The 27,748-nt window shown below is 48.0% G+C and overlaps 1 protein-coding gene across 4 annotated transcripts in view; it reads right to left on the bottom strand.

Annotated features, from left to right (window-relative positions):
- Positions 1–108: 108 nt before the first annotated feature.
- Positions 109–27,748, bottom strand: part of cilp (cartilage intermediate layer protein, nucleotide pyrophosphohydrolase) — an 84,182-nt gene continuing 56,542 nt past the window's right edge. For all 4 annotated transcript variants that reach the window (XM_063066261.1, XM_063066259.1, XM_063066258.1 and 1 more), the window contains 7 exons: positions 24,087–24,356; positions 23,155–23,346; positions 21,003–21,059; positions 19,716–20,030; positions 15,364–15,472; positions 7,310–7,467; positions 109–6,393 (listed from right to left, as the gene is read on the bottom strand). In XM_063066261.1, coding sequence (XP_062922331.1) covers positions 4,070–6,393; positions 7,310–7,467; positions 15,364–15,472; positions 19,716–20,030; positions 21,003–21,059; positions 23,155–23,346; positions 24,087–24,356 — 3,425 coding nt within the window. In that variant the 3' untranslated portion in view covers positions 109–4,069. The remainder of the gene's footprint in view (positions 6,394–7,309; positions 7,468–15,363; positions 15,473–19,715; positions 20,031–21,002; positions 21,060–23,154; positions 23,347–24,086; positions 24,357–27,748) is intronic.

Raw genomic sequence — 27,748 nt, 5'->3', positions numbered from 1 at the left:
CAGGCCAGGCAGCAGCTTTGGAAATAAATAAGCAGTCCACATTTCAGGGACAGACCATCATCAGGACTGGAAAGGAAGGGGGAAGAGGTCAGAATAAGGTGGGGTGAGGGGGAGGAGTACAACTTGGCAGGTGGTAGGTGAGACCAGGTGAGGGGGAAGCTGGGTGGGAGAGGGGGGGATGAAGTCAGAAGCTGGGAGGTGATTGGTGGACGAGGTAAACGGCTGAAGAAGAAGGAATCTGATAGGAGAGGAGGGTGGACCATGGGAGAAAGGGAACTGGAGGGAGGTATTGGTCAGGTGAGGAGAAGAGAAGGGGTGAGAGGGGAATCAGGATGGGGAATACTGTATTAAGAGAGAAGGGGGAGAAATTACTGGAAGTTAGAGAAATAGATGTTCATGCTGTCAGGTAGGAGACTACCCGAACGAAATATGAAGTCAAAAGGACAGGCGGGTAGGCAGATGGGGTCCTCTGGCTCTGTTGGTAAGAGATGAGATAGGAGTATAAGACGTAGAGATCTTGTGGGTAGAGATAAGAAACTGCAAGGGTAAAAAGACCCTGATGGGAGTTGTATACAGGACTCTGAACAGTGGCCAAGATGTGGGCTACAAATTACAATGGGAGATAGAAAAGGCAAGTGAAAAGGAAAATGTTGCGATAAACGTGGGGGATTTTAATTGGGAAAATCAGGTAGGTGCTGGATCTCGCAGGGGGAGTTTGTAGAATGCTTACGAGATTTTTTTAGAACGGTTTGTGGTTGACTCCACTAGAGGAAGCGCAATTCTGGATTGAATGCTATGTAATGACCAAAATTTGATTAAAGGAACTCTGAGGAGGTAGTGATAATTGACCCTGCAATTTGAGAAGGAGAAGTTAAATATTACAGTGGAGTTAAGGAAATTACAGAGGCCTGAGAGAGGAGCTGGCTAAAATTGATTGAAAGGGACATTAGCAGGGATGACAGCAGAACGCCAGTGGCTGGTGTTTTGGGGGAAAACTCAGAAGGCACAGGAAGGATAGATCCCAAAAATGAAGAAGTATTCTAAAGGGAGAATGACACAACCGTAGCTGACAAGAGAAGCCAAGGACAGCATTAAAGCCAAAGAGGAGGCATATAATAGAGCAAAGATTAGTGGAACAGTAGAGGATTGGGAAGCTTTTAGAAAACCAACAGAAGGCAACTAAAAAAAGCTATAAAGAGAGAAAAGATGAACTAGGGTAAGTTAGCCAATCATATAAAAGAGAAGCAAAAAGTAAAAGATGAAAGTGGATATCAGACCGCTGGAAAATGATGTGGGAGAGGTGGTAATGGGGGACAAGGAAATGGCAGGTGAACTTAATTAGAATTTTGTGTCAGTCTTCATTGTGGAAGGCACTAGCAGAATGCTAGAAGTGCAAGAGCGTCAGGACAGAGGTGAGTGTTGCTATTACTAAGGAGTAGGTGCTTGGAAAGCTGAAAAGTTTGAAGGTAGATCGGTCACCTGGACCAGATGGTGTACACCGCAGGGTTCTGAAAGAGACAGCTGGAGGGATTGCCATGGTATTAGTAATGATCTTTCAAGAGTCACTAGGTTCTGGCGGACTGGAAAATTGCAAATGCCACTCCACTCTTCAAGAAGGGAGGGAGGAAGAAGAAAGGAAACTATTGACCAGTTAGCCTGACTTCAGTGATTGGAAAGATGTTGGAGTCCATTATTAAGGATGAGGTTTCAAGGTACTTGGAGGCACATGATAAATTAGGCCAAAGTTAGCATGGTTTCCTTGAGAAATCTTGCCTGACAAATCTGTTGGAATTCCTTGAGGAAATAAGAAGCAGGGTAGACAAAGGAGAGTCAGTGGATGTTGTGTACTTGGATTTTCAGAAGGCCTCGTTAGGATGCTTAACAAGATAAGAGCCCATGATATTACAGGAAAGGTACTAGCATGCGTAGAAGATTGGCTGACAGGTGGGAGGCAAAGAGCAGGGGGCCTTTTCTTTGGCTGCCAGTGACTAGTGCTGTTTGCAGGAGTCTGTATTGGGACCATTTCTTTACACATTATATGTGAATGATTTGGATAAGGAATTCTTGGGTTTGTGGCCAGGTTTGCAGATGATACGAAGATAGATTGAGGGAGCAGGGTGTCTACAGAAGGATTGGACAGATTGGGGGATTGGGTAAAGAAGTATCCAATGGAATATAATGTAGGGAATGCATGGTCATGAACTTTGGCAAAAGAATGAAGACATGGACTATTTTGTAAACAGGGATAAAATTCAGAAATCAGAGGTGCAAAGGGAATTGGGAGTCCTTGTGCAGAACACCCTAAAGCTGTTAATAAACCTGATTCTGAGGTTAAATTGCAGCTTGAGAAGGAAGACAAATTCAATGTTAGCATTCATTTCAGAAGGACTGGAAGACAAAGGCATGGATGTAATGCTGAGACTTTGTATGGCATTGGCCAGGCCACATTGGAGTATTGTGAGCAGTTTTGGGCCTATTGTCTAAGAAATGATGTGCTGGCATTGGAGAGGGTTCAGAGGAGGTTCATGAGAATGATTTCCTGAATGAAAGGGTTAATGTATGAGGAGCGTTTGATGGCTGTAGGCCTGTACTCGCTGGAGTTTGCAGGAATGGGGGGGAGGGATCTAAATGAAACCTTTCGAATATTGAAATGCCTAGATAGAGAGGATGTTTCCTATAGCGGGTGAGTCAAGGACCAGCGGGCACTGCCTCAGATTAGAGGGATGAACAGAGATGAGGAAAAATTTCTTTAGCCCAAGGGTGAGGCATCTGTGTAATTCATTGCCACGGAAGGCTGTCGAGGCCAAGTCATTGGACGTTGATCGGTTCTTGATTAGACAGGGAATCACAAGTTATGGGGAAAAGGCAGGGGAATGGGATTGAGAGAGAGATAATAAATTAGCCATGATGGAATGGCGGAGCAGACTCAATGGGCTGAATGGACAATTCCTGCTCCTGTGTCTTATGGTGAAATGCTGTTTCTGCTCCAATCTAAGTTTAGTGTCTTCGCGGTGGTAGAGCAGGGTTTCCATGAACCCGTTGGTTAATGGTAGGGGTCCATGGCATAAAGAAGATTGGTGACCCTTTGTAGAGGCTCTGTAAGGTTTACTTCAGTAAGGGTTCCAGTCCCGTAAGCTACAAACTTAAACTTGTTCCTACCCTCTTGCAAGTTTCTCCTAACAGTACCACACTGCATGTGAATTTGAATATTGTATCTCCCTGCTGCAGGAAAATCCATCCCCAGATATCCAGTCCTCCGTAACTCTAGTCCTGGAGTGTTCAGGAGCGTTCTCAGCACAGTCATATTTAGCAGAAGGACAATGCGCATGTAAAACTTGAGCTCTTTATTTTAGAAACATCTGGTATTGCATAATACTAACTACGAGCCAAATACAAATTCGTTATGTCAGAAGTACAGGAAATTCAAGCCAGCAAGTGAAGAGAAAGGTTGTTTATGCTAGTTCCAATACGAGGGAGCATGTCTTCTGAGCAAAGGTTGAGCGAGCTGGGCCTTTTCTCTTTGGAGTGAAGGAGGATGAGAAGTGACTTGATAGAGGTATACAAGATGATGAGAGGCACAAGTGGAGTGGACAGCCATCACCTTTACCCAGGGTGGAAATGGCACAATTTTAAGTGATTGGAGGAAAGTATATGAGGGATGCTAGACCTATTTTGTTTTTACACACAGATGGATACCGCCAGGGCTGATGGTGGAGGCAGACACATGAGGGGCATTCAATAAGATAGGAATGTGGGTGATAGAGAAATAGGGCGCAATGTGGGTGGGAGGGCTTAGATTGACCTTGGAGCAGGCTAAAAGTGGGCTGAAGGGCCTGTACGGTGCTGTAATGTTCTATGTTTGCCTGAACACATCCTACATGGTGTGTTCTGGAAAGCTCTGCGTTGGAACACTACCAGAAATAAATAGAATGGAGAACTAGTATCACAGTTCTCAGGATTTGGAAGTAACTTCCTCCCTAAAGATTTGAACTTGTAGTTTAATTTGGAACTACAGAGTTTGGAGTGAGGTGCTGGTTTAATCCACATCACAGAACCACACAGTGTCGGCCTACGCTCTTGGCACTTGCATGTATTTTCTCAATGTACTAAACAAGCGACCTCTCTTTCCTCTTCCCACTCGCTGACTGTACACGAGCGGCTGTCCTGGGAAGTTCTGCAGGCTCTGGAAGGCGTTCTGCTGGCCCGCGGGCCTGTCTGCACAGTTAAAGGTCAGCGCCACTCCCACGTTGGACTTCATGACTCTGGAGACGGTGTCTGAACTTCCATCAAAGCACCTGCCAAGCGCTACTTCCTTGGCAGTGGCAGCATCCTGGTCAGTTACGGTGTAGATGCCGTAATTGTGGCCGAGAGGATCGAGGGGAGCCAGCATGGTGAACTGGCTGGTGTCGTTGTTGACAGCAAGAGGCAGGGAGTTGACCAGATATTCCCGGAACATGTTGTTAATGTTCTCCAGGCGACAGTGACCCTGTGGGATGATCTTCACCAGCGTTCGGTCGACCCGCTCTTGGTCGTAGAGCATGCCGCTGCACTTGAACTCCAGGCAGGCGGCGGAGACGCCGGGCTGGTTGGCATCGCGGGTGCTCCGAACGTCTCGCAGGCCGTACAGCTGGCCTACGGTCCGGGGGTGCGTACCGCCCAGGTTGCGAGACCTCACCGTGATGTCCTGCGTTCCGATGAGCTTCAGTTTGATGTAACAAGCTCGGAACGCAAGGGGCTGCGGCCACCAGGCCAGGTAGTCCTCTGTCCAACTCGTCGGGTCATCTTCGTTGAAGGCTACGGTGTTGTATTCATATCTATCACCCTCCACCCTGTAGAAGCGGAAATGAGCAGCACTGAAGGGCGCCTCCTCACACTCTCGCAGCTTCTCGTAAGGGTAAACGGGACCATTCACCTCCTCTGCCACATTGGGGGTGGGCTTGGCCATGTTTATCCTGAATGCTGTCTTTTTGGCCCTGGGGTCCTCATGGTCTGACCTCCTGTATTGGAACTTCTGCAGGAGGGGCTGCTGCACGCCAATATTGGATGTCAGGGAGTGGGAGCGGGAGGAAGCCACGGCCTCGAGCTCCTCTCCCCTGAGGGTCGCTGTCACGTAGGCGGAGTAAGCGTGGGGCTGACGCTCGTCACAGAAAGCAGGCACACAGGCCCCGTTGGGACCGCTGACCACACTGTCGAAGCGTCCCCAGGCCCGGGGATTGGAGCTAAACCCCGGCAGGGGCTCTAGGTTAATGAGCGATACCACCGCTCCCCCCAACTGATTGCCGGCCGTGAAGCGGTCGCCTTGGAAGGTGCGGACTTTGACGTAGCACCTCCTGCTCTCGGGGACGTCCAGGTTAAAGAGGCGCCGCTCTCGAATCTCCATGTTACCCACCAGGAAGGTTCGCTCCTCGCGTCTCCCTCGCCGGCTTTGGGCAAAAGTGAAGTTCCCCTCTTCTTCCCAGAAGCCAGTGTCAGGGTTGAGAGACCACAGCTTCATCAGTTCCAAGTGTTGAGGCATTTGGACTTGGGCAGTGTCCAGGAATACCCTCACCTGACCAGCGTTGAGATCGTTCAATGCAGCTTCGTCGGTGAAGTCCAAAGAAAACATGCCATAGGTCCTCAAGGGCAGAACATCGCCCTCTTCACTAAGAAAGTCCAGGTCACTCTGTGCTGCTGAGGCCATGGAGATGTCTCTGGCATCGAGGAAGGTGATGCTGGCTTTCACCAGGCCCCTGTAAACCAACCCATTCTGCTTGTAGAATGAGTTGGCTGGGATCTCCAGTTCAGCAATGGGTTTTCGTTTTTCACTTGCCCCCAGGCTGATGGTGTTGCTGACAGAAGAGTCTAGCGTCATCGCTGGCTTCTTTCTTAGAAGTCTAATCTGGTGAAACACAGACCCTCCGTTCCTGTTGAAGGCCAGTACCTTCGTGGTATTCACAAACTTCTGGTAACGATCCACAAAGGTCAGGACCAACCTGTCGACGTCGGTCGGGACCGCCATTGAGAAGGTGCCCTTGTACCCGGTCATACCGACTTTCCTCCCGCCCATGAAGATCTGCCCGAGGCGCATGGGCTCCCCATTGTCAGCCGCTACTGCGCGGCCACGCACGGTGGCCTTGATATCTACGCACCTCTGGCACCCACACTTCCTCACCACCCTGATGGAGAGTGTGTACCCAGAGCAGGATATGCTCCTGTCCTCCAGCTGCACCACCCCACAGCAGAACGTCGTCGCATCTCTGCACTCCCTCTCCGGCTCCTGGTCCCCGGCACACGCTGCGGCAGGACACCGCCCCGCGTCGTAGAGAAAGGACTGGCTCCGGTTTTGGTAACAGTCAGCCGGGAGTCGGATGAAATAGCTCTCGGGGGCTGGATTACAAGAAGGAGCCGTCAGTGCTGTGAAGACAAAAGCAGACGGTGAGATACCCATGGACACACTTACGGTCACAGAGCAGAGGAGACCTGACGAACCTTTGGGTGACTGGACAGTTGCCCGTTAAACAATGGCACCAGTTTAATTGGGAATGTTAACATGCCAGGAGGAGGAACATGGTTCTATAACAACCCTACAAATCCGCACGCAGCGAGCTTGAGAACGGGAGCGGTGCTGGCCTCAGGAGGGAGCATTTTGGTAGTAGTGATCATAACTTGAGTTGAGATGTGGTTCAGCAAAGGTAGTCTAGGAGCAGGTGCAATTGTCAGAGCAGTTGAAGGCTTCAGGAAAGGGATGATGTGGCTCTGAACCACGTGCAAACATCATCATCCTGACCTCACGCTCACGGGGTCCCCAGCAGGCCTGTGGGGACAGCTCCACCAGGAGGACGTGGAGAATGTGAGGCCATCAGGAAACTTCCATGGCAACGTGCAGGAGCCACAGCTTTAGTACTGGAACATCCCACACTGGGAGGGATCGTGCTGACAGGGGAGGGCCAGTGAGACGGCTCTGCACTAGGAGACTGGCTGTGGACTCAGGAGGGGCAGAGCAGTGGGCATGAACCCATCAACGGGCGGCAATGGAAGGGAGATGTCCCATCAGAGAAGCTGCAATCAAACTGTGTCTCCTGTACCGAGAGAGGGCCTGTGCCAGATTAGCAGTCCTCATTTGGATGGGAAATGTCCACACTCCTCCACTCATTGTGGGGGTTAATAGTTATTGCTCAGTAACGGCTGTCCGCACAGCGGCACTTTGAGCTGGTGGAATTCACTGGAGCTTTGTTCCTGTTTAAGCTGCACCTGGGTTTGGATGCCCCGGCGTCGCGGAGGGGAGGAGGTAAGGTGAGCGATAGTTAGCTGAGGAGTTGTGTTCCCTCACCTGTCACGGTGAGTGTGGCTGGCTGGGATTTAATGGAACCGGCAGGGCTGCTGGCACGACACGAGTACTGCCCAGCGTGTTGTGGCTGCAGGGAGTGTAACACCAACACACTGCCGTGGCCAGCTCCCCCCTCGTCCAGCAAAGAGCCGTTGTGGTACCTGCAGTGGGAACACAGTGCAGTACAACCCAAATCAGAATCCGGTTTCATATCTCTGGCATATGTCAGGAAATTTGTTGTTTGCAGTAGCAGTACATTGCCATACCCAGTAATTAAAAAAACTAAATGATAGTAAGCATACAACACATAAAAATAAATTAAACAAGTAATGCAAAAAGATGGAAAAATCAGAGGCAGTGTTCCGGGGTTCATTGTCCATTCAGAGTCTGCCGGTGGAGGGGAAGAAGCTGTTCCTGAAATGCTGGGGCCTTCAGGCTCCTGTACCGCCTCCCTGATGGTAGTGATGAGAGGGGGACACACGGGGTGATGGGGAGAATGTGGGTGATGAGGGGGGACATGTAGATGATGAGACGGGGACACGGGGTGATGGGGAGAATGGTGATGAGAGAGGGACATGTGGGTGACGAGAAGGGGACATGTGGGTGATGAGAGGGGGACACACGGGGTGATGGGGAGAATGTGAGTGATGACAGAATGGAGGTGGCGAGAAGGGGACATGTGGGTGATGGGGAGCCTTAATGATGGATGGTGCCTTTTGAAGGTGTCCTGGAAGCTGGGGAGGCCAACTTTCCGCAGCTGTTTCCAATTCTCTGCAGTGGCCCCCCACAGTAATACAACCAAACCCCCCCCCCGTACCAGACGGTGATACAATCCCCACCGTACCAGACAGTGATACAACCCCCCCGTACCAGACGGTGATACAATCCCCACCATACCAGACAGTGATACAACCGACCTCCCCGTACCAGACGGTGATACAACAGAGCCCCCCCCCCGTACCCCCCCCATACCAGACAGTGATACAACCCCCCCCGTACCGGACGGTGATACAACAGACCCCCCCCCCCGTACCAGACAGTGATACAACCCCCCGTACCAGACACTGATACAACCGAACCCCCTCCGTACCAAACAGTAATACAACAAACCCCCCCCCGTACCAAACAGTAATACAACAGACCCCCCCCCGTACTAGACAGTGATACAACTGACCACCCCCCGTACCAGACAGTGATACAACTGTTTAGTACTGAACACAAAGACAAGCCTGTGCCTTACACCAGCTCACAGGGGTGAAACTGCTCACGAACCACCCGGCTAGCGGTCATGTTCCACCAGCACGCTCACCATTTCACGTGTTCATTCCCTCCTCACTCTCACGTGCGTCCACACTTTCCTGAAGTACAAGGATGCAATTCACTTTAACCACTCCCTGAGGACGATCCCTGCAGCCGGGAGCTTCAGGTCTCCACTGACTGGTCATAGAGTCATAAAGCACAACAGCACAGAAACAGGCCCTTTGGCCCATCTAGTCCATTCTGACCCAATCTTCTGCCAAGTCCCATCTACCTGCACCCGGAACATATCCCTCCACACCCCTCCCATCACGTACTTATCCAACCAAGTTACAATTGAATCAACTTCTACCACTTCTGCCAGCAGCTCTGAATAAAGAAGATTACCCCTTCACCCTAAACCCAAAAACCTATCACCTCTAGATCTAGTCTCACCCAACCGGAAGGGTAAAAACCTGCATGCAGTCACCCTATCCATACACCTCATAACTGTGTATACCCCCATAACGTTTCCCCTCATTCCCTTGTGATCCAGGGAATAAACTCCTAGCCTACCTAACCTTCCCTGTATCTCCAGTCCTCAAGTCCCGGCAACGCCCTGATAAACTTCCTATGCACTCTTTCAATCTTATTGGTACCTGTCGGGAAATTAATTTGCCAAGAAAATTCAATTAGAGTTGGTCACATTTAAATTGGCCACTGGTTTCAAAGTGACGAGAGAATATCTTTATTCATGAATGAGAAGATTGACTCACTGATGGTGCAATGGTCAAGTCTTCCAAAGAACAATAGTCACAGTCTTTTTTATGCATGCACACGGGAAGAAAATTATATCAGTAAAGTTAAAAATTAGTCCCGTGTGTCTCATCAATTCCCACAAAAATGCCAGACAGTCTCGTTTGCCCACAACATCAGAGATAAAGGCTGTTGAACATCCTTGAAGCTGATAGATTATTGCAAGTGTACTGAGAACCCAGGCTGAATGGTGAATTTATTTTTATTTATGATAGAAAGGTTCATAAACTCCTTAGATCCAGTAAGTCATTAAAATACAAAAGCATAATTTGTTTATGTTAGTACAAGACAGGTGAAGGAAAACCAGAGACACTGTTTGTCAGAAACTTGACAGCCCACAGGAGCCTCCCTGATATGATCTTCACTGTCTCTGTCGTGTTTACGCTGCTGTGTTACGCATTAAGATCAGCACGAGGCATGTTGCTACCTAGAGGGAGGTGCAATGTGTTAAAAACTCAGATATTTTAACCCTTTATTCAAAATATTCTTCCACAACACTTTTCCTGTAGGCAGGTGACCAGAACTGTACACAATGCTCTAAATTTGGCCCCACCAACATTGTTGTCTTCAATACAGTATTTCACCGCACTTCCTCTGTTCAGTGTCCTGGTTTATGAAGGCCAATGTGCCAAAAGCTTTATTTATTCCCAGATCCATCTGTTCTACCACACTCCTCAGTCCCGACCGCTCACTGTGTAAGACCTGCCCTGGTTGGTCCTCCCAAAGTGCAATACCTCGTACTAGTCTGCATTATATTCCACCTGCCATTTTTCCAGCTGGTCCAGATCCTGCTGTGAGCTCCGATAGTCTTCCTCACTGTCCACTACACCCCCAACCTTGGTGTCATCCACAAATCTGCTGATCTAGTTAATCACAATATCATCCAGATTGTTGATATGGATGACAAACAACAACGGACCCAGCAACCATCCCTGTGACACACCACTGGTCACAGGCCTCCTGTCAGAGAGGCAACCCTCCACTACCACTCTCTGGCTTCTCCCACGAAGCCAATGTCTAATCCAATTTACTACCTCATCTTGAATGCCGAGTGACTGATCAAAGGCCTTGTTAAAGTCCACTTATTGATCTATTTATTGAGATGCAGCACAGAATAGGTGCCTTCATTAACTTTCCTGGTAACCTCCTTGAAAAGCTGTGGAAGGTTGGGTAGACCTGACCTGTCACGCACAGAGCCACGATGGCCATCTCTAATTAGAATCTGTCTACACAAATACTTAAATATTCTGTGGCCTTAGAATACCTGACATCAGGCTCACTAGCCTATAATTGCCCAATTAAGGTTTGGAGCCTTTCTTAAAAAATGGAATAACATTAGCTACACACATCAAAGTTGCTGGTGAACGCAGCAGGCCAGGCAGCATCTCTAGGGAGAGGTACAGTCGACGTTTTGGGCTGAGACCCTTCGTCAGGACTAACTGAAGGAAGAGTTAGTAAGAGATTTGAAAGTGGGAGGGGGAGGGAGAGATCCAAAATGATAGGAGAAGACAGGAGGGGGAGGGATGGAGCCAAGAGCTGGACAGGTGATTGGCAAAAGGGATATGAGAGGATCATGGGACAGGAGGCCCAGGGAGAAGGAAAAGGGGGAGGGGGAAAACCCCAGAGGATGGGCAAGGGGTATAGTCAGAGGGACAGAGGGAGAAAAGAGAGAGAGAGAAAAAGAATGTGTGTATATAAATAAATAACAGATGGGGTACGAGGGGGAGGTGGGGCATTAGCAGAAGTTAGAGAAGTCAATGTTCATACCATCAGGTTGGAGGCTACCCAGACGGAATATAAGGTGTTGTTCCTCCAACCTGAGTGTGGCTTCATCTTTACAGTAGAGGAGGCCGTGGATAGACATGTCAGAATGAGAATGGGAATGGGACGTGGAATTAAAATGTGTGGCCATTGGGAGATCCTGCTTTCTCTGGCAGACAGAGCGTAGGTGTTCAGCTGTTCCTCCAGTCCTCTGGCACCTCACTGTGGCTGAGGACATTTTAAATATCTCTGCTAGGCTCCTACAATTTCTGCACTTGCCTCCCACAGAGTCCGAGGGAACACCTTGTCAGTCCCTAGGGATTTATCCACCCTAATTCACCCGAAGACAAACAGCACCTCCTCTTCTATAATCTGTCCTCACTACTCTGTTCTATGGTCTCTGTCTCCCGAATAAATCCAGATGCAAAAAGGTTGGGCACTTTGGTCAATCATTTTGGGTCCTTTCCTGCGTACCCCATCACCTAAACTCTTCCTCTTGTGCCCTGCAAAGGTAACACACACGCACTCCTGGAGGAGGTCGGCAGCCGTGGACAGCCAAGGTTTTAGGTTTATTGGGACTGAGTGACAGAGGGGAGAGAGTGAGTAGAGAGAGATAAGGGGGAGGATCTGGCAGGTGATGGGTGGATCCGGGTGGAAGGGAGGTACTGGACCAATGTCCACTGCACTAACCATCCCTCACGTGTCAGCAGAATGACTTCAGGAAGGGCCAACGGACACAGTTCCATTTCTATCAATGGTCCTGAGGTGAAGATGTCAAGGACTTCAGCATCAGAACCAAAATTACGCCTGGGGCGCTTTGAAGGTGATCTTATGCAGCACAGCTCGGTGGACACAATTAAATATTCCTGTTTCTTCCTGATGCAGCTGAGAATCACAATTGCTTCTACGGGCTGTACAGTTAATAAAGATGTCTTAATGTCATTGACTAACCTATTGCTGCTTAAAACTGACGGAAACAATACTGATTGTGGCCGTACTTCTCGCCAGATTCCTCGTAGACTCAGGTGTGTTTAATAAAATGGGGTTTTCAACTCCCAATACCAACTAACTTACTGGTAAACATAGAGTTTCTAGTAAACAAAATGGGAGATCTCAGAGCTAAAGTGCTGTATCAGAGAAACACTGGGACCACTTGCATCCCTTTTCACGGAATCCTGGTTAACACCTTCCGTACCAGACGCAGCAATTCAGATTTGCAGGTTCACTACACACCATCAGGATAGGACTGTCGAGTCTCTCAAAAGCAGAGCTGTATGTCTCACGATCATTTCTCTTGGTGAACTAATGTATCAATGATGTTCCAAGTCTGCTCACCAGACCTGAAATATCTCGTAATTAAGTGCCGTCCATTTCTGCGATCATTTTGGTAGTGGTGTACATTCCACTTCAGGCCAATGTCAACAGGCTCTGGGTGATCTGAGCAGCGGGATCAATGTGCACGAAACAGCACACCCTGACACCTCCACTATCATACTGGAGGATTTTAACCAGGCCAGCTTGAAAAAGTCACCAAATAATTACCATCAACAAATCACTTGTAGTACCACAAGAAACAACACATGGACCACCGTTACACCACCATCAAGAATGCCAGCTGTGCTATTCCACGCCCTCACTTTAGAAAGTCTGATCACCTGGCTGTACTTCTACTCTGAGTACAGGCAGAGAAGACTGCAGCACCAGTAGTGAGGACCAAGAAGGTCTGGACAAGGGAAGCACAGGAGCACTTGCAAGACTGCTTTGAATTGGTGGACTGGACTGTGTTGATGGATTCATCTCCGAGGCTGGATGAGTGTACCACAGTGTTAATGACTTCATTAAACCTGTGTGGATGAGTGTGTGAAAGAAAGCTTGCTGCACATTCCCAAACCAAAAGCAGTGGATGGAATAGGAGTTTGTCGTCTGCTGAGGGCTAGATCTGTGGATTTAAGTCTGGTGACCCGGGTCTGTACAAGAAAACCAGTTATGACTTGTGGAGGGCTGTTTCAAGAGCGAAGAGACAATTCTGAGCGAGGTTGGAGGTGACATCAGATGCATGTCAATTCTGGCAGGGTTTTCAGGACATTGCTTTCTGCAAAGCAAAACCCAGTAGCATGAATGGCAGCGATGCTTCACTACTAGATGAGCTCAACGCCTTCTAGGCTAGCTTTGAAAGGGAAAATACAACTACAGCTGTGAAGATCCTTGCTGCACCCGGTGACCCTGTGATCTCTGCCTTGGAGGCCAAAGTCAGTGTTCTTCGGAAGGGTGAACCCTCGCAAGGCAGTAGGTTCTGATGAAGTGGTAAGGCTCTGAAAACCTGTGCCAACCAACTGGCTAGAATATTCAAGGACATTTTCAACCTCTCACTGCTACAGTTGTAAATTCCCACCTGCTTCAAAAAGGTAACAATTATACCTTCCTGAATGTCCCCCACAGATGGATCCAGATCTTGATTTTTGAAACCACTCTGAGTACCAACAGCAGGGCTCCTAACTACTGAACTCATCAAAGTACAGACCCCAACATTCCCACTGCCGGCCCCAATATTCCTAACATTCACACTGCCGATCCCAGCATTCCCACTACAGACCTCAATATTCTCCCTATCGATCCCAACATTTCCCACTGCCAACCCCTGCATTCCCAAGATTCCCAGTGCTGACCACAACAATCCGTCTCAACACAGACCCCTGTGGAACACCACTACTCACTGGCAGTCAATCTGAAAAGGCTCCTTTTATTCCTATTCTTTGTTTCCTGCCAATCAGCCACCGCTTCATCCATGCTAGAATCTTCCCTGTTATACCATGGGATGCTTGTTAAGCAGCCTCATGTGTGGCACCTTGTCAAAGGCCTTCTGAAAATCCAAGTACTCTACATTAACTGATGCTCCTTTGTCTATCCTGATTGTTATTTCTTCAAAGAATTCCACCAGATTTGTCTGGCAAGATTTTCCCTTGAGAAAACCATGCTAACTATGGTGTATTTTATCATGTACCTCCAAGTACCCCAAAAACACATCCTTAACAATCGACACCAACATCTTCCCAACCTGTAATGTCAGACTAACCTGCCTATAATTTCCTTTCTTCTGCCTCTCTCCCTTCTTGAAGAGAGGAATGATATTTGTAATTTTCTAGTCTTTGGGAACCATTCCAGAATCTAGTGGTTCTTGAAAGATCATTACTGATGCCTCCACAATCTCTTCAGCCACCTCTTTCAGCACCCTGGGGTGTAGACCATCTGGTCCAGGTGACTTATCTACCTTCAGACCTTTCAGTTTTCCAAGAACCTTCTCCCTAGTAATGGCAACTTTACACATCTCATGCCCCCGGACACCTGGAACTTCCACCATACTGCTAGCTTCTTTTATAGTGAAGACTGACGCAAAATACTTTCCCAGTTCGATCGCCATTTCCTTGTCCCCCATTACTACCTCTTCAGCATCATTTTCCAGTGGTCTGATATCCAATCTCGCTTCTCTTTTACACTTTATGTATCTGAAGAAACTTTTGGTATCCTCTTCAATATTATTGGCTAGCTTAACTCCATATTTCATCTCTCTCCCCCCATGGCTTTTTAGTTGCCTTCTGTTGGTTTTTAAATATTTCCCAATCCTCTAACTTCCCACTAATATTTGCTCTATTATATGCCCTCTCTTTGGCTTTTTTGTTGGCTTTGACATCCTTGTCAGCCACAGTTGTGTCATCTTGCCTTTAGAATATTCTTCTTTGGGATGAAATGCTCCCAGAAATTCCAGCCATTGCTGCTCTGTCGTCATCCCTGCTGGTGTTCCCTTCTAATCAATTTTGGCCAGCTCCTTGCTCGTGCCTCTGTAATTCCTTTCACTCCATTGTAATACTGATACATTTGACTTTTGCTTCTCCCTTCTGATATTCCTGCTACTGACCCCAGCATCTCCAACACCAAGCCCCCTGGCTACAGATGGTACAAAACTGCTGGCCTCTTGCTCCCACCCTGAGCAATAACACACTGAACCCAACCTACTCCACAACTCCTGATCCTGGAGACGGCCAACCCTTCTCAGAGCACCAGCCCCCCAACACCCCACAACCCCCCCAGGTTAATCTCACCAAATAGCCACCAGTTCCAGCCCTCCTCAACCCACCTCATCCCTGACCACTGAGCCAAGTTATTGACCACTGGGCATGGGTCCCTATCACCACAGAGGTTGCGGGATTGGGGTGAACACAGACACAACGGAATGGAAGGGACATTACCAGGAGTACTTGTTGGCAGGTGGATCACACACGGCCTTGCAGCAGAAAGTGACGCTCTGTCCCTCACGTCTGATCTTGCTCTGGGGCTGTGACCTGATGAACGGCTTCACTGTAGGACGGGGATAGAGGTCGCAGAAATTATTATTCCATGTGATTGGGACCCCTCTTGCAATATCAGTAGTTATATCAGCTGGGACGGCTGTTTTCTGGTTACTGGTAATTTGTTGTATCCCCTGTGCTGGTCACCGGGAATGTGAATTTGTTGGTGTTGCGTGATGAAGGGATAATGTACAGTAACAGGCTCACAGTTACATCCGTGTGCTCAATTAACTTACTAATCCCTACGTCTTTGGAATGTGTGAGGAACCCCATGAGGGGAAAGCGTACAAATTCCTTACAGGCAGTGACGGGAATCGAACACAGGTCACTGGTGTTGAAATAGCAGCACGACTGCCCCCTCACACCCACTCCTCCCTCACCAACTGCTGATTCTCTCCCCAGTTCTCTGCAGTAATGAGAGTGCGTGCAAAAGTGAGGAATGTATAGTTATTACCAGAGCGTAACAGCAACGGGTGGGTAAGTGAGAGCAGTGACATCATTACACATCCTCTCTATGACATGCCCATTACTGGCACATCACAGTTACATGCCCCAGTCTGTAACACACCTTCCTGAAGCACACATCACAGTTACACAGCCCAGCCTGTAATACAGTCCTCTGAAGCACACAACGACACAGTTACACAGACCAGTCTGTAATACACCCTTATGAAGCACACATCATCACAGTTACACAGTGCTGTCTGTGAACACACTACTGTTCAGCACACTTCATTATCACAGCCTCTCTCCCGGACACGCCTTGCGCTGCGGAGGATGTAATAATGAACTGTATAGACACTAAAAGTGGGTAACAAAGCGTGTCTGACCGTGAGATTGTGTAATCAACAACTGTGTGAAATAGGCAGGGGTCTGAGTAGTGTAATGGTGACAACTGAGCTGTGTGCTGTGATGAAATGAGTGCAGAGGTGGTGTATAAAATGGTGGTTGAGTTCATAGGGACTGAGAGAGGAGTTGGAGGTCAGGTTAAGGTTTAGGGACAGGGATGAGGGGAGTTGGGGGACAGGAATGTAGGGGGTTAGAGGTCAGATTAGGGTTCAGGCACAGGGATGAGGGGAGTTGTGGGACAGGTTAGGGTTTAGGGACAGGAACGTGGGGAGTTAGAGATCCGACCTCTACTCTGTGCTCAAAAGTCCAGCAATGTGGAGAGTGACGAAGAGATTCTGTGGATGTCAACCTTACCCATAAGATCATAAAACATAAGAGCAGAATTAGGCCATTCAGCCCATCGAGTCTGCTCTGCCATTTCATTATGGCTGATCCACTTTCCTCTAAATCCCAATTTCCTGCCTCCCCGGAGGCTTCCCTCCCCCGTATCCCTTCATGCCCTGAATAATCAAGAACCTATCAACCTCTGCCTTAAATATACCCAATGACTTGGCCTCCAAGCCCCTTGTGACAATGAATTCCACAGATTCTGGCTAAAGAATTTCTCCTCATCTCTGTTCTAAATGGAAGACCCTCTATTATGAGGCTGTGCCCTCTGGTCATAGACTTCCCCACTATGGGAAACATCGTCTCCACATCCACTCTATCAAGGCTTTTCAACATCCGATAGGTTCTCAGAATAATTTTTGTGAAACTCCTCAGAATCTTTCCAATTTCAGCATATCCCTTCTGAGATAATGGGCCCTAAATGGCTCACAATACTCTAAGTGAGGCCTCACCGGTGTTTTATAAAGTCTCAGCATTACATCCTTGCTTTTATATTCTAGTCCTCTTGATTGGAATTTTCTCTCCTTTTGGAAATTAGTCTATGCCTTTATGCCAAAGTGCAAAGTGCTTACTTTTCCTGACACTGTATTTCATCTGCCACTTCTTTGCCATTCTCCTAAGTCCTTCCGCAGTCTCCTGCTTTCTCAACGCTACCTGCCCCTCCACCTATCTTCATGTTGTCTGTAAACTTGGTCACAGAGCCTCCAGTTCCATCATCATAATCATTGACATACAACGTATAAAGAATCAGTCCCAACACAGACTCCTGTGGAACACCACTAGTCACTGGCAGCCAACCTGAAAAGACTCCCTTTATTCCCTCTCTTTGCCTCCTGTCAATCAGCCAATCTTCTATCCATGATAGAATCTTTCCTGTAATACCAGGGGCTCTTAACTTGTTAAACAGCTTCACGTGCAGCCCCTTGTCAAAGGCCTTCTGAAAACCTAAATACACAACATCCACTGACTCTCCTTTGTCTATCCTGCCTGTTATTTCCTCAAAGAATTCTGACAGATTTAGAAACCATAGAAAAACTACAGCACAGAAACAGGCCCTTTGGCCCTTCTTGGCTGTGCCGAACCATTTTCTGCCTAGTCCCACTGACCTGCACACGGACCATATCCCTCCATACCCCTCCCATCCATGTATCTGTCCAATTTATTCTTAAATGTTAAAAAAGAACCCACATTTACCACCTCGTCTGGCAGCTCATTCCATACTCCCACCACTCTCTGTGTGAAGAAGCATAGAAAATCGGTGCAGGAGTAGGCCATTCGGCCCTTCGAGCCTGCACCACCATTCAGTATGATCATGGCTGATCATCCAACTCAGAACCCTGTACCAGCCTTCCCTCCATACCCCCTGATCCCTTTAGCCACAAGGGATCCCTTTAACCCCCCGCCCAATGTTCCCTTTAAAACTTTTCCCCCCTCACCCTTAACCCATGTCCTCTGGTTTTTTTCTCCCCTTGCCTCAGTGGAAAAAGCCTGCTTGTATTCACTCTATCTATACCCATCATAATTTTATATACCTCTATCAAATCTCCCCTCATTCTTCTATGCTCCAGGGAATAAAGTCCTAACCTATTTAACCTTTCTCTGTAACTGAGTTTCTCAAGTCCTGGCAACATCCTTGTAAACCTTCTCTGCACTCTTTCAACCTTATTTATATCCTTCCTGTAATTTGGTGACCAAAACTGAACACAATACTCCAGATTCGGCCTCACCAATGCCTTATACAACCTCATCATAACATTCCAGCTCTTATACTCAATACTTTGATTAATAAAGGCCAATGTACCAAAAGCTCTCTTTACGACCCTATCTACCTGTGACGCCACTTTTAGGGAATTTTGTATCTATATTCCCAGATCCCTCTGTTCCACTGCACTCCTCAGTGCCTTACCATTAACCCTGTATGTTCTACCTTGGTTTGTCCTTCCAACGTGTAATAACTCACACTTGTCTGTATTAAACTCCATCTGTCATTTTTTAGCCCATTTTTCCAGCTGGTCCAAGTCCCTCTGCAGGCTCTGAAAACCTTCCTCACTGTCTACTACACCTCCAATCTTTGTATCATCAGCAAATTTGCTGATCCAATTTACCACATTATCATCCAGATCATTGATATAGATGAAAATAACAATGGACTCAGCACTGATCCCTGTGGCACACCACTAGTCACAGGCCTCCACTCAGAGAAGCAATTCTCTACCACCACTCTCTGGCTTCTTCCATCAAACCAATGTCTAATCCAATTTACCACCTCTCCATGCATACCTAGCGACTGAATTTTCCTAACTAACCTCCCATGCGGAACCTTGTCAAAGGCCTTACTGAAGTCCATGTAGACAATATCCACTGCCTTCCCTTCATCCACTTTCCTGGTAACCTCCTGGAAAAACTCCAATAGATTGGTCAAACATGACCTACCACGCACAAAGCCATGTTGACTCTCCCTAATAAGTCCCTGTCTATTCAAATGCTTTGTCAGGTGAGGTTTTCCAAGGTCGGTGGGTTCCAGGATCGGATGTCCATGTGAGCAGGAGATGGGAGAGCTGGTGTGTCGGTGTGCCCGGAGTTTGGGTCCAACCATCAACTGTTTCGGGGGTCAATACCCAGACGTCAATTAGAAGTCTAGGAATTAAAGGCCAATAGCCGAAGCCCAGAGACTGCAGACCCGGAGACCTGTCCTGGTGTTGGAGGACTGTTGTGTGTGGCTGGGAGAGAGGAACAGGGCCTGTTTTGCTGTTGCTGTTTTGTTGTTTGGTGTGTTCTGCCGAGCACTAAGGGTACGCTCTGCTGACACCCGAATGCGTGGTGCCCCCAGCACAATCTGTGATAAAAAAATCTGAATATTTAATTGTGTGTACAACGGGGTAACTGCATCAGTAACGTCTGCACAGAAGTGAAGGGCACGTAACACAACAGGTAAAGGGGAACCAGTGGGCCGAGCGACGGTGAAGGGGGTATCTCCCGTTAGTTGTGTAATACGGAGGGACTGGGTAATTCCTTACCGGATCTCTTGAGCTTTACGCTGATGATGGAGACTTTGTCGGTGCCTTTGTCCAGTACGACCACAGCAACACCATATCGGGGCTTCCGAATCTCCACAGCCGTGTTGCCATCGGGGCAGAGACCGGGAATCTTGAACTTGCCATTGTCATCGCAAGTTGTCAGCAGTGAGTCCGGGTCTCCCCGCAGGTGGACCGTGGCCCCGGAGGCTGGAGCTCCGTCCTGCAGCCGCACTGACCCCAGGAGGGTGTGGTCCTCACACATGCAACGGCTGCAGGCTGCGTTCACACGGCCCATGGAACAAATTAGCCCGCAGCCTGTAACACAGCGTGCGAGGGCGGGCAGGGTTAGTTCAAGGACCCGCTGTTTCTTTTCAGGTTCCGGGCAGGAACCTGTTCATCCCGCTCCCAGACCTGCCCTCACATACACAACCTCTGTCATCCCCACACCACAACTAGCAGACAATTCCCCATCCTGTCTCCCATCGGCATTCCCGGGGGAGTAGCTACTCTGTCTACAGGAGGATGTGCCAGTCCCGGAGGAGGTTCAGGAGAATGATCATGGGAGTGAAATGAGAGGGTTAAATGGGAGGAGGGTCTGATGCCTCTGAGCCAGTACTCGTTGGGTTAAAGACCAGTGACAGCGCTACCTCCTGGCCACGGCTGGTGTTACCGGATACTCGCTGGCCACCCCCAGCACAGCCTTAGGTTCTGTTGCTCATTAACACAAACGACACATTTCACTGTCTGTGTCGATGTGCACAGGGGAAGTAAACGAATCAGAAGCTGCCACAGGGGAATGGGGCAAGCACGGGGATCAGGAATGGCCATTGTACACGGACCCCAGCTCTGCAAGGGACTAAAGAACCCATCGAGCACAAAACTGCTCAGTATCTCCACAGCTGTAGAGAAAGGCCGAGAGGAAACGTGTAACTTTGGGATTAGCTGGCACATTAAAAACCATCAAGAATATTTTTCGGGGTTAGAGCAAGTTTGTGATGATCTAGAGAGGGCCACACCACAGAAACTGCTCCAACCCACTGCAGGTTCCTTACCGCACCCCAGATCTGAAAACTGACAAGTAAGCATGTGCACAAAGATACTTTTCCAAACTTTGACACAGCTCCATGTTCAGACAGTTCCTGTGACTCCTTCAGCTGAATAAGGAATGAGTTCTGTGTGTCAACCTATTAAACAAAACCCTGGCAGACAGTTTGAGTTGGAATTGCATTGGGGAAAAGGGATTCATTTCTCACAACCATTCACAATAGATAGAAAACCCGACCTTACCGGCAGTCTGCTCTTCTTCCCTGCTCCTCGCTGGACTGATGATCAGCCTCGGGGCAACTGTGGGCAGAGCACAGCCACAGAGTCATCACTCAAACCAAGAGGGAAGCCCCTCGTGTAGGGATAGTGAAGGGTTAGTGGCTGGGAGGACCAGGCGAGAGGGTGAACAGAGGTGTAAGTCTGATCTGGTAACGGGCAAGGGTGGCTACACAGATACAGAGTGACCAATAATGACAGGGCGGAGTCTGAAACATAAATCCCGGCCAGTACTGAGGGAGGGTCACACTGTGGGAGGGGTGGTACTGAGGGAGGGTCACACTGTGGGAGGGGTGGTACTGAGGGAGGGTCACACTGTGGGAGGGGTGGTACTGAGGGAGGGTCACTCTGTAGGACGGGTGGCAGTGAGGGAGGGTCACACTGTGGGAGGGGTGGCACTGAGGGAGGGTCACACTGTGGGAGGGGTGGTACTGAGGGAGGGTCACACAGTGGGAGGGGTGGTACTGAGGGAGGGTCACACTGTGGGAGGGGTGGTACTGAGGGAGGGTCACACAGTGGGAGGGTGGTACTGAGGGAGGGTTGCACTGTGGGAGAGTCACTCTGTGGGAGGGGTGGTACTGAGGGAGGATCACACTGTGGGAGGGGTGGTACTGAGGGAGGGTCACACTGTGGGAGGGGTGGTACTGAGGGAGGGTCACACTGTGGGAGGGGTGGTACTGAGGGAGGGTCACACTATGGGAAGGTGGTACTGAGAGAGGGTCACTGTGGGAGGGGTGGTACTGAGGGAGGGTCACACTGTGGGAGGGGTGGTACTGAGGGAGGGTCACACTGTGGGAGGGTCGCACTGTGGGAGGGGTGGTAGTGAGGGAGGGGTCACACTGTGGGAGGGGTGGTAGTGAGGGAGGGTCACTCCGTGGGAGGGGTGGTACTGAGGGAGGGTCACACTGTGGGAGGGGTGGTAGTGAGGGAGGGTCACTCCGTGGGAGGGGTGGTACTGAGGGAGGGTCACACTGTGGGAGGGGTGGTAGTGAGGGAGGGTCACACTGTGGGAGGGGTGGTACTGAGGCCAAGATGGCCATTCACAGGTCTAGGCGGTGGAAGGTGGAGGTGCTGCCTGGGCCGACTGCCTGCTCCTTTTCCAAAGACGCGTTTGCACCCGGCTGTCCTTGCAGAGGGAGCATGGGGTCACAGTGGGGGATTTCCATGAGCAGTCCCCACCCCCAGGGTACTTTACTTTATTGTCGCCAAACAATTGATACTAGAGCGTACAATCATCACAGCGATATTTGATTCTGCTCTTTGTGCTCCCTGGATTACAAATCGATAGTAAATATTAAAAATTTAAATTATAAATCATAAATAGAAAATAGAAAAATGGAAAGTGAGGTAGTGCAAAGAAACCGAGAGACAGGTCCGGATATTTGGAGGGTACAGCCCAGAACCGGGTCAGGACTTATCACTGTTAATTTATTGACTGTTCAATAGACAGAAGTAACCATATTTTAATTTGAGTGTACCCATTGTCTTGTAAATACTGAATGACTGTACCTTGTGTATTTGTAATGTAAATAAACTTTTATAGTTTTGTACAAAAAAAGGGATGGTACTGACTGAACAACAGGAATTCTGCAGATGCTGGAAATTCAAGCAACACACATCAAAGTTGCTGGTGAACGCAGCAGGCCAGGCAGCATCTGTAGGAAGAGGTGCAGTCGACGTTTCAGGCCGAGACCCTTAGTCCTGACGAAGGGTCTCGGCCTGAAACGTCGACTGCGCCTCTTCCTATAGATGCTGCTTGGCCTGCTGCGTTCACCAGCAACTTTGATGTATGTTGATGGTACTGACTGAAGGTCACCTAAACCAAACAGACTTCCAAAGTACGAGGTGGAGCTCGAGGCGAGGCAAACTTCACATTGGTTCAACTTCATTTGGAATCTGATCACTGAGCTGAATTAAAAATTAAAAATTTCTTTATATGAGTATTGTTGTACATACCATGTGCCCGCGGTCAAACTGCATGAGAGAGGGGCGGTGCATAGGAAAGAGATTAACCTTGGATTGGACACCATGAAGGAGGAGGTGGTTTAACCTGGGGAACTTTTGATCATGTGAATCCTGTTGGTCAGCGGCTCTCTGGAGCCTGTGAGGCCGGACATACCTGTGCAAGGTGGACCCGTACACATCCGCCCTTCCTGCAGAGGTCCGGGACAGTGATGCTGCCGGTCGTTGGGCAGTGCCGAGGGGCAGGAACGTGTCCGCGTCTGCACCCCCGTCTGCTCACAGCCTGCGCTGCACGCTCCCCACTCGGACCATGTGGACCAGGAGCCCAGAGCCACAGCAGAAACGGGTCCTACCGAAACAAGCACTGGAATTGGAATTTCCCAAAACATTTCAGCCCGCTCGCCGTTTACTTTCTTCACCGTGAAGAACGTTTTAGTTAGAACTCTGCACCCTCAACACAGTTCTCGCAACCTCTGCAGGAGTTAACATTGGGCTCGCCAGGGACTCACTGTCCAGCAGTTCCGGGGCAAGGTCAGGAAATGGTCTCCATGCCTGCGGGAAAGTCAGCTCGCTCTCAACACCCACACTGCTTGTCTACTCAAACGCCTCACCTTCCTGTTCCACCAGCTCTCCTCATACAGGGAACCCTCCTGACACATACTCCAGGGGGCATAATTTTAAGGTGATTGATGGAAAGTAAAGGGGGATGTCATTGGCAGGATTTTTTTAACACACACAGAATAATGGATGTGTGGAACACGCTGCCAGGGGTGGTGGTAGAGGCCGATACATTAGGGACATTTATGAGACTCTTGGATAGGGATATGGGAGGGAAGGGTTAGATTGATCTTGGAGTAGGTTAAAGGGTCAGCACAACATTGTGGGCCGAAGGGCCTGTGCTATTCTTTGTTTTTCATCTGGATCTGTCTCATGGATGTGTGTAGAAAACAAGTGAATTATTACACACACTTACTCTCTCTTGACCACAACTTGACTTCACAGAGTGCATCTCCTGACATTGTCTGGATTAGATTCCAACCTGTCACTGCTCCAGCGAGACTGACTGGAAGGAGCCAGCTGTGAACTCACCTCTAGGGCACTGGAATCTGACGGCATAATTCGAGCAGTGTTTCCCCGGGAGCTGCTCTTTATTGAGACACCAGAAGCCACGCTGGGAGCTGAGGTGAAATGCCTCTCCCGTCAGCGCGGCTGGTACGCCCTGCGTAGTGCGGGCCTGCGCACCGACCGGTGAGGGGCACAGCTTGTTTGGGTAGTGCCTCTGGATAGCATCGAGTCGCTCGAGGTCTCCTCTCCCTCCGGGATGGTCGATATTGAACCATTGTGTCCATTGCCAATGCCCTGAGAACAGGAAATGTGATCAGAGAACTGGAAAGTGACAGAAAACATAGATCATTACAGGTCCTTCGGCCCACAATGTTGTGCTGAAACATCACGTCACGAGGTGAACATATAAGCTCCCTACAGACAGCATCGGAAATGAACTCTGAACCCTGGAATGCCCCAGACTGTGACAGTGAATAGTTTTTAAATAACGTGAGTTGCGTGTGTTTATGTTCAAAGAAACAGTGATTTTTGTCACTGATAGTTGGCAAGAAATAGGCAATAAGACAATTCAGAACTGTTTTGATCACTGTGGTTTCAAGCATTCCGGCTTGGAGATGCCAGAAACAACCGGGAATAAAAATGAAACTGTTTCACTAATTCAATAAGTTAGGAACCACAAAGAATTGGAAGGTATCAACAATCATCTTGAATGTTACAATGAAAATGAAGATTTCCAGGATGCAATTGTTGTTGGCTGATGACAATCCATTAGGTGTCTGAGCCGATTTTGTTCATTTACAGTCAATCAAAAGAACATAGCAATAATTTTATTCTTTCTAGTAATATTTATCTCAATTACTTTTTTAAACCATCAACTTTGGATAAGGCCAAGGGAATAATAACATTTTCAGATTTATTTTTAGGGGACAGTTTAATGTCTTTTTCTCAGTTAGCGGATAAATATGATTTATCTAATGTACACTTTCTTTAGATATTTACAAATTAGGAATTTTTTACGTGGTTTGTTACCAAATTACCCTTCTGCTTATCCACCTAATATGATAGATGTTCTCTTTCAGTTTAAACCATTTCAAAAAGGGTTGATAGTTATAATCTATAAGTGGTTACTGAGTTTACAAATGATATCTAACGATAAAATTAAATGCACTTGGGAATTGGAATTTCAAGAGGCATTTTCAGGTAATCAATGGTTTAAAACTCTTCATCTGGTTTAATAACTCATCTATTTGTGCCCGTCATTCCTTGATACAGTTCAAGGTAGTGCATCGAGCTCATATGTCAAAGGATAAACTAGCGTGTATTTACTCCAGTATCAATCCTATTTGTGACAGATGTAATACTGAGTTGGCCACTTTAACTCAAATGTATTGGTCTTGTATAAAACTAGATAACTTTTGGAGAGATGTTTTTAAAACACTATCAAGAGTTTTGGATCTGGATATACAACATCACTTGCTTACGGCAATTTTTGGGAATATCTCATCGGAAGCAGGAAATATTAGTGTTTCTGCTCAACATATGATAGCCTTTTCAACCTTACTGGCCAGGAGAGCCATTTTATTGAAGTGGAGGATTCTAATCCACCTACAGTCTTTTACTGGCTCTCCTCCATTATGTCCTGTTTAAGTTTAGAGAAAATAACAAGTCGGACATTTGATACATCCGTTAAATTTGAGCAAATATGGAGACCTTTTATCCAATATTTTCATTTAATTTGATTTATTACTCTTTCAATTTTTTTAAAAGTTTTAGATTTGATCAGAAAGTCTTTCTTTCTTTCTTTTTTTGGTCGTATCCTCAAAGTGGAATGCCCAGTCCCTTTTTTTTGTTTTATTATAGTGTAGTGGGCTTTTTTCCCCTTTCTTTTCACTCAAAACCCAATGTTTTTTCCTTTCTCTTCATAAACTGGTAAGAGGAGAGTTACTATTTTCATTTTTTATTATTATATATTTTATACTAGTTTAACAATATCTATGATTTTGATAATGTTTGTCTTAATCTTGGTTTATATTGTTCCTGATATATATATTTGACCTAATTCTCCTCTTGACTGTATTTATGCTTTTTAAAAAAATCAATAAAAAGATTAATAAGAAAGAAAAGAACATAGCAGCATGCACTGAATGAACTCCTCTGTTGAAAACATTTGGAACTAATACACCATTTTATAGTATTGTCGTAGTATTGAGAGTGTTCTAATTTGTTCTGTATTTGTTTCAGCTGTGAAGTTTCTTTTGTTTTCTGGTCTAACATAATTTAATGCGTAGCAGTTAGTAACACCAAATGCTTCAAGTCCTGAAAGGCAAAACATCTTTCATAAGCAACTCTAAAATACTAATCACAGAAAAACAATAAATGACTCTAGACTTTAAGAAATAAATGTTTTGGATGCTTCATTCAGAACACATCTGTGAAATAAATCCCACCGCAGTCCTGTCACAGACAGACTCCGAACAATCCTAAAACACAAGTTAACTTCCTAGAACAGAGGGTTCCCAGAGGAAGCACTCACATTTTGTCTGGAAAAGAATTTAAAAGGAGGATTAGTTTGACCGCTTTGTTTCTCAAGCAGGCAGGAGCTGCTCCAAACCTGTCACTGCCCTTGACAAATTACATCTCAGACTCCTAATTGATAAAACAGAACTTTTTTGTGCAGCTTTGCTGAAGACTTCTGTTGTGAGGAGGTAAAATTTCCAAAGTTCTGGTCTGCCAGCTTTCTCAATGGGGATTGAAATCCTGTTAGGAAATACAGGAAGAGTTTCTGTAAATCTCTGAAAATTAATATACCAGAAAAATGAGGAAAAGTATGAAACTTGAAGTGATACCTGGAAGGATTCAGGCCTCGCCTTTCTTCATCTGTTCCTCACCCAATTCCCTGACCATTACCCCCCCAGCTCACCCAGTTCCCTGACCATTACCCCCCTCACCCAGTTCCCTGACAATTACCCCCACTCACCCAATTCCCTGACCATTACTCCCACCTCACCCAGTTCCCTGACCATTACACCCCACCCAGTTCCCTGACCATTACCCCCACACCCAGTTCCCTGACCATTACCCCTCCACCCCACCCAGTTCCCTGACCATTACCCCCCACCCAGTTCCCTGACCATTACCCCTCCACCCCACCCAGTTCCCTGACCATTACCCCCTCACCCAGTTCCCTGACCATTACCCCCACTCACCCAATTCTCTGACCATTACTCCCACTCACCCAGTTCCCTGACCATTACCCCCCACCTCACCCAGTTCCCTGACCATTACCCCCCACCCAGTTCCCTGACCATTACCCCTCCACCCCACCCAGTTCCCTGACCATTACCCCCCACCCAGTTCCCTGACCATTACCCCTCCACCCCACCCAGTTCCCTGACCATTACCCCCACTCACCCAATTCTCTGACCATTACTCCCACTCACCCAGTTCCCTGACCATTACCCCCCACCTCACCCAGTTCCCTGACCATTACCCCCCACCCAGTTCCCTGACCATTACCCCCACACCCAGTTCCCTGACCATTACCCCTCCACCCCACCCAGTTCCCTGACCATTACCCCCCACCCAGTTCCCTGACCATTACCCCTCAACCCCACCCAGTTCCCTGACCATTACCCCCCACCCAGTTCCTTGACCATTACCCCTCCACCCCAGCCAGTTCCCTGACC

The sequence above is a fragment of the Mobula hypostoma genome, chromosome 13 (assembly GCF_963921235.1).
Source record: "Mobula hypostoma chromosome 13, sMobHyp1.1, whole genome shotgun sequence".
NCBI lineage: Eukaryota > Metazoa > Chordata > Chondrichthyes > Myliobatiformes > Myliobatidae > Mobula > Mobula hypostoma.
This window is presented reverse-complemented; position numbering and strand designations above follow the sequence as displayed.